The sequence below is a fragment of the Alligator sinensis genome, unplaced genomic scaffold (assembly GCF_000455745.1).
Source record: "Alligator sinensis unplaced genomic scaffold, ASM45574v1 scaffold66_2, whole genome shotgun sequence".
Lineage (NCBI taxonomy): Eukaryota > Metazoa > Chordata > Crocodylia > Alligatoridae > Alligator > Alligator sinensis.
Window position 1 is genome coordinate 212,566 of NW_005842489.1, and position 7,690 is coordinate 220,255.

The following is a 7,690-nucleotide window of genomic DNA, read 5'->3' on the forward strand; positions in this document are numbered from 1 at the left end:
ACCTGGGGGAACCTGTCCCCCAGCCAAAAAAAAAAAAAAAAAAAATCATACAAGGAAAGTAGCCTAACCTTTGTTCTTGGAAACATTTAATATGAAAATAGGAAAAAATGTTAAAATCTCTTACGTAGGGTAGGATATATTTCATGGAAATGTTCATGTAATCCAAGGATTAAGAAAATGAAAAGACCTGGAATTCTCAAGATATTCAGCAGGTGATAAGCAGGGATCCAGGTTTTCCCTGATTTAAAAAATTGCAGATTCTCTCCTAAAACCCCCCAAATCCATGATTAAACTTAAAGGTTCCCCACAGTCCCCAACTGGCCCTGGTCAAGCCTCTCACTTGCCCCCCCCCGCCTCCCTAACCTTCCTGGTGCCTCTCACCCCCCCACCCAGATATGTGCATGGGCTGCAGACTTGGGCTCCTGTCTGCCCTGCTGCCCCTCACCGAAGCCTCCACAGCCAGGCTGGTGCAACCCAGCACAGCAGGGAGCAGTGGAGCCACATGGAGAAGCTGCAAGCTCCCTGCTGCCCTGGCAATGTGCCCTCTGCTCATGCCACTGCTCTTGCTGCAGCCCTGCATGCAGGAGGCGCGTCAACAAGTCAATGTGGAGCTTGCAGTGGCAAGCATGTTCTCCATGCGGTTCCAAAAAAGGTGCAGTTCTCTTTCCAAAATGGCTGTGGTTTAAACAAAGTACAAGAAATGAGGGTGACAAACAAGGGAAAACTAGGAAAGGAAGGAAAAGGGCTACAATAATATACAGCTGTTCTGGAAGGCACGTGCGTGTCTTGGCAGTTCTGTTACTTTGGCTCATTGGAGGAATGAGAATTGGAGGAGACAGGAAAGCTGAGAAAATCCAATGAAAGTTGGGGTTGAATGATGTAGGGATATGACAGAGAGCTTGAAATTGATAGTCTGCGTGAGCAATGCATATATGGAACCTTTTGTAAAATGTGATGAAGGTCTCAAGTGTTTTGTGATCAATTCAGAGTGAAAGACTGAATCTGTTCCAGAGATTATATCACAAATGAAATAGGGGGCCTCTTAAGCTAATTAGTAAAGCAGAATCTTGTTTGAGGCAGTCTTGCCCTTGATTCTCTCACCAGTTGCTGTGTAAAAATGTATGTGAAGTTAGTGAATATTATGGCCAGGAATGCTAGTATATTAGTGAGGAAGGATCGTATTAAAGGTCTGCTCAAATGACCTACCAAGATACAGGCATGCCAGTTTCTGTAGTTAGCAGCACACAAGGGAGTAATATGACTAGCACTGCACCTGACTGTCTTTAATTTCCACAGTGAATCACTAGGTTTAGTTGGATCAAGCAGGGGAAGACTTTGACCCAAATATAGAGAAGCGTTTGAAATTGTCCATCTGGAGCACAAGGGCACCCCTTGAATTTGATTGTGTTGGAGTCTTTGGTGTCTGCTCAAGACCATCTTGCCATAACTGCCTTCACCTGTAGTGCCAGAATTTTAAATTCTTTTAAAATTCGGATCGCTGTCTGAAGCAGGTAAGAGTGAAGTGTCAGTAAAATTATAAGCTTCCCAGACATCTGTATCGGCGTTGGTCCTTTTCTAAGGAACATCTTATAATAGTTATTCTCAACCAAGCTCCTCAGCACCCTGGGGTGCCTTGAAATCCTTTCAAGGGTGCTGCAGAGTGCCATGCAATTAGCACTGTTAGATGTGCAAATATAACTCTCAAAATAAATCCAGAGATTTCAAATAGGAGTCTGTAGTGTTAAAAACATTCTGCCCTGTTGTAGTTTTTCTGAGTTCTTTGCAACAGAACTACTCTGTTACTTGTTTCTGTAGTCAAAATCTAGTGAAAACTAAGTTGGCATTTTCCAAGGGCTGTCTTGGATGTAAAAAGGTTGAGAGCCACTGTCTTGCAGAATCTGTATAAAAAGTATAATTAGCCCAGCACAATAGTTTGAGAAATCTATAGGTGCACTTAAGACTGTAGGCTTTCTAGATTACTATTAGGAATTTTTATTTTATGGATATTCAAGATCAAATTTCCCACCTTGGCTGAACAACTATTTTGTGATCTGAAAGTATGTACAAGCCACAGATGCAAACGTGGGGAAGTGAAGTAAAGACTCTGATTAGTTATATTAACCAAGGATACTGTCTTCATGGTAAGAAGCATAGGGTTGGAAGCTGCTTTTTTTTTTTTTCCCCTCTGGTATACCTGTCAGTGGAGAAGGAGGAACCTCTCTTTCAGCCAACACAGCTATACCAGCAAAAATCCTAATGTAGAAGCAGGAGAGCAAAAGGTCACTTGTATTCTGTGGGGGAAATTGGTTGAGCTGTAGGTCTAAAATAACTAATTTGTCTATATAAGCAGCTTCTGCTAGAGCACTTGCCAATGTAACTTTTCAGTACTAGCAAATACCTACATGTAGGCAGGCCCATGGACTAAACATGTTACATGTTTAGTGTTTATTGAAATGTCTCTCCAGTAACAAAAATGTAATCCTACCTATTACAAGTTTGCTTGCTGGTGTTTCAGGAACATGAGTGAAGTTTCATAGGCGTTGGGGCTGGAAGGGACCTTGCAAGATGATTGGGTCCAGCCCCCTGCCCAAAGGGCAGGAAGTCAGCAGAGGTCAGATCACCCCAGCAAGATAAGTATCCAGGGGTTTCTTAAAAGTATCCAGGGTAGGTGCGTGCACCATTTTTTGCGGGGGTCTATTCCAGAATCTGGAGACTTGGATGGTAAAGAAGCTTTTGCTTATGTCCACTCTAAAACAGTCTTCCTCTAGTTTGTGACTGTTGGACCTTGTCTTCCCTTGGGGTGCCCTGGTGTACAGAGATTCTCCCAGCTCCTGATGCACACCCCTTATATACTGACTTCACTATCAAAATATTTATCAAATGTTAGCAATTTCAGACAAACTTTCTTTCTCTTCAGAAAATGGCATGAGGGTACTTGATTCTTAATTGTATTTATATAAAAGCCTTGGTCTGTCTGTAATGCTTTATTCGCACTCTGATTGGTTGTCTTGGCATGACAGCGGGGACAGAGGCCAGGCCAGTACAGCTGCCGCCTCCCCCTTGCTCTGTGGAGGAGGCGGCGGAGGTGGCGCTGGGGTGGGGAACAGGGTTGGGGCTGTCATGGTGGGGGGAGATGGGGAGGAGTGGCCCTGGGCCCAAACCCAAGCTGCTGGTGGGGGGAAGAGGTCAGGCCCAAACTGGGGGATAGGCTGGATGAGGGGAGCGGGGGTGCACGGCGAGACACTGGGCTCTGTCCCTGCCACCTCTCTGAGTGGGGGGAGTGGCTCTGGCCCAAAGCGGTGGGGGCAAGTGTAGGGGAAGTGAGCTTGGCCCCAGGCCTCTGTTCCTGCTCAGCCCATCCCCCCGGCAGGTGGTGGCAGTGACGGAGCGGACAGCGGGGGGGCCAGTCTGTCTCCCCTGCTCCCTGCAGGCCACGAAAATAAAGTGGATGGGGAGGGTAAGAGGGGGGCAAGGCCAGTGCTGCTGGCCATGCCCCCCCTGGCCCTGCAGGCAGCAGTGATGGGGGGTGGTTCAGCCCGGCCCTGAAGGGGGCGGGGGGAGACCAGGAGTGGGCCTGGCCCTGAAGGTGGGGGGAGGCAGGGCTGGACATAGGTGTCTGTCCCTGGCCACCCCTCCCCCCACCCCTCATTTTTGATGGGCAATTGGCTAGCTTTTTTTTTTTTTTTTTTTAATATAGATCAAAGTAGGTCTAGATGCAGTTACTAGAAGTTTCCTTCAATGTCTGGTTCTGGAACTAGAAGCAGAGAATCACCAAATCTATATGAAGATCTTGATTTAATTGGGTATTTCATGAGTAGTTATAAACAGCTTAACTGCCTTGGTTTCACTTTTTCCACAAAAACAAACAAACAAACAAACAAAAAACCTGTACCTAATGTGGCTCTGAAATTTTGGAACCAAGCCCATTATTGAATACTGCATGTAGATATTCAGTGGTTTCGGGCTAGATTTTACTGTGTCTGCTGTGGGATTTTGGGGATTTGAGCCATAACCATTTTGGAAAACTATGGTTTCTTACTTTTTGATTGCTGACTAGATTAATTAACCCATTTTTCCAATTATTTAAAAATGGTAATACTGGTAATCTGGTACAGCTTTAGTTTTCAGATTTCAATCTGTTTTAAGCATGGTGATGTCTCTTTGTTTATACTTCTAAACTATCTTTTATGTTTGCTTTTTTCTGTAGGGGCTACTTGATGGGTTAGAGCCTTGTGATTTATATAGAAGCACAAGCTGGATTTGCTCCTCTTCCTGATGAGTTAAAAACAATCAAGCAACAAATTCCACAGTCCCCTCCTCAACCAGGAAAAAGTTCCACCTAAGAGAGCCATCTCCAAAAAGAATGCTTTCAAGTGTCTCCTTTTACAAATCTTCACCTCCTATTGCTAGTTTAGTTTGTTTTTTTAAACAGCATTTTATTATCTGCCTTTTATAAATGGAAACGTTTCCTCTAGCTCTAGGTATGAATTTTTGTTTCTTGCAACACTTCAATATAAACAGAAAACTGGCATTTTCCCCCCTTGCCTGTAATAACCCTTAAACGTGACTGCAGTATTTAGCTACAGTTTTACAATTTGTTGTAAGATTTGCAGCACTATGGTCTGTCCTTTCTTGGTGGGAGGATTCTGTGTAAATCAGGGAAACTAGAATCTGCCCCATTTCAAGTTTTTACTAGAACGATATCTTTTGATACTTCGCTATCAGAACAGTGTGCCTAGTGGAAACTGTTTCTGAGGCACCTATTGCCTTGATATTCATGGCACTACCCTAATTCCAGATGTTCACTGGAAAGGAGGCAACATTGTGTAACTGCATCTTTGGAAAAATGTATGAAAAGAGCCAGATTAAACATTTTTTTTTTTCTACCAAACTACTTGCTTCCTGCAGTGTTTTAAAGATTTTCTTAGATTTTACACAGGATTTAGTCCAGGTCTTAACTCCCCCAGTCTAGAAATTAAGTAATGAATTGCTGTATAATCTTTGTTCCCTGTTTGTTTCTATTAGTGTGGGGACCAAATTTGTAGTCTCACAAGAAGGTGCAGTTCTTTACAAATGCTGTATCTAAAAACTAAGTTTTTTACCAATAATGAATTGAACTCTTACATCTACTTTGCAGCTTCCTTGCAGGTCATGTGCATGCCATGCAAGCTCCCCGGCACATACCTCATGGGCACCTGACGTGTCATGTGAGCCCCTACTGGGTGAACTTGCTGCACCATGGACTCATCCTATGTGGATGACCCTACCCCAACTCACCCCACTGCTACATGCCACTGTCACTGTCCCACTGCACTGCCCCAGTGGGGTCCTGGATCCCTCAGCCCCACAGGCAGCATCACTGCCCTGCCCCCATGGGTGGAGATGGGCAGTAGGTGATAGAGGAAGGAGGGGCAGCCCAGGAATTCTGGTGGCGGCAGCAGCAACAAAAAGTAAAGTGGGGAGCAGTGCCTGGACCAGGAACTTGGGGGCCTCGCTTCAACCGCAGGGAGTCCACATGTGGACAGCCGTAGTGTAAATAATTTGTCCATAGTAATGTGATTTTAGTTTTTAAACCTTCTCCCCCCACCTCCCACATACACCCAATTATATCTTCTTCTTAAATTCAGAATTACTGGGTTCCTGTATGTTTTTTCACAGGCTAGATATTCTAGTTGTTCCTATCTTGATGTGAAATACTTTCTCAGAGGTTCTATCTTTGGGTATAGACACTGGTACATCTGGAGCCATTTCAAAAGGAGGAATAGCTCTTATGTTCTAGTTGTTATAACTTTTGAAATGATTACAAATATACATATGCCCACAATCTTATATGGATTTAACAAAATCTGTGTTAAATGGATTAAAAACTGACCTATGGACATCTGAAAATGTAATTGTAATGGTTAATTTGGGAGACCTAAAAACTAGAGCCATTGTTATCAACTGCTATTGTTCTAGCAATTGGTTCTTGAATCAGTGCTTTGCTTCTCTCTCTCTTTTCCGTTTCTCCCGTTTCTTGTTTGTTAAGGAGTTGAATGACAATGTTTTGTTAAGCCTGCACAGCATACAAGGATTATAGTGGTAAATGCAATTTTGATAGCTAAATATAAGAACTAAATGTAGGTTATACCTCTTGGACAGAAATGATCTTGGAAAGCTGTGTTTTGTAAAAGGACTTGAGGCCTACATATGTTAACACCACTGTAAATAATAGTTATGATGGTGTTCCTCAGAACAGTTGGGATGACCAGGTTATGTTATTGTGAGGATTACTACAGCATCTTGCCTTTAGGTTGCAGAGAAGTTACCAATAGCTTATTTGCACTGGGCAAACTGCTACTGTGGGATAGATGAGAAGAAGCAAGACTAGTTAAGACAGATGTAGATGAGCTTTCAGGAAAACCTTTTGTTTGTTCCTTTGCCCATTTTGCCTAAAACAATGCAGTGACTAACTTTGGGACAAAAGCAAAAATGCAGATTTAATTTAGCCCCTCACTTCTTTCCGGGGATAATTCTAGACTGGATTAATGTCCATTACAGCTCTGTATGGCTGTGCTTCTTGCAAGGGGTGCATTACAGCGGTGTAAATGTATTGTTTCATTAAAATCATGAGCTGTTCCCTGAAACAGTCAGCAGATGGCCCCAGCTGTATGATTTTTGGGGATAGATAAGTGAATATGCAAATGACTTTAAAACTTTCATTTTTCACAGTGGTGAAAAAAACAAACAAACTTCACTGCAATTTCACAGCAGTCAGAAAAACAAATGCCACCTTTAGGATGCTGTAGTGTGGGTCAATTCGCGTGGTAGGATGAGTGTTTCATTTTTCCAAAAAAGGATAGAAAAACTGTGCTAAATCTGTGCTTTGCCCATGAGAAAATATCTTTCTAAACTGAAAAGAAAAATTGGGTGTATTAACTTACCAACTCTGGTACTTCCAACATGGTCCCCTGTCATGTAAAAACCATGTCAGTATCAAACTAGAAACTCTAATGTTGTGTTGTCTCCTAGCGTGGTGTTCTGGAAACAGTTGAATCTAGGACTCCTTCCTGGTCATGTGTTGACCATAGGAGTCAATTCAACACTGTGCAAGGAGAGAGGTGTTTGACTGCAGTAAAACACTACCTTGATAAAGTAGTATAAAGACTAGGCATTACCCTGATTCCATTCTTCTTAATGCTGTGCAGGCCGGGAGCGACCCAAGCCCTTTTCCGTGCTGCACACGGGCTGTGGCCAGCAGCCCGGGCATGCTGGATCGGAGAGGGAGGGCGACGAGCTGGAATTAGGTACAAACGCTTAGCGGTAGTTTTAAAGATTGTTTACTTGCACCGAGATGGCAGTGGTGTAGGCTGGAGAACTTGCTTGGGTTGCGGTTACAGACACAGACAGCACGGACAGTCGCGTGGAGTTTGCTAGGCTCCACGGAAACAGAGCTCCGGATGCTCTGGGTGAACGCGCCACCAAAATCGAAATCGGAGATACATCTTATAAAATTTGGGATCGAAGACGGGAAGAGGTGGGCGATGGATCAGGTCGCCAAGCTCCTCTGAATCTCGCACAGGGTCTCTATTACCCTGCCGTGTATCCAGAGTCCCCACGAGATGGATGTGGAGTCCTCTTTGGCTTGGGCGGAAACTGCTCAAGCCTCTTATACAGCTAACAGGCCAATCGTTAGCCGCCACGTGGGAAT

At 43.9% G+C, this 7,690-nt stretch overlaps 1 protein-coding gene across 1 annotated transcript in view; it reads left to right on the forward strand.

The window, feature by feature from the left end:
- Positions 1 to 5,889, forward strand: part of OSTC (oligosaccharyltransferase complex non-catalytic subunit) — a 24,802-nt gene extending 18,913 nt beyond the window's left edge. Inside the window, exon 4 of the mRNA XM_006031252.2 lies at positions 4,208 to 5,889. Coding sequence (XP_006031314.1) covers positions 4,208 to 4,226 — 19 coding nt within the window. The 3' untranslated portion in view covers positions 4,227 to 5,889. The remainder of the gene's footprint in view (positions 1 to 4,207) is intronic.
- The last annotated feature ends 1,801 nt before the right edge of the window (positions 5,890 to 7,690 follow it).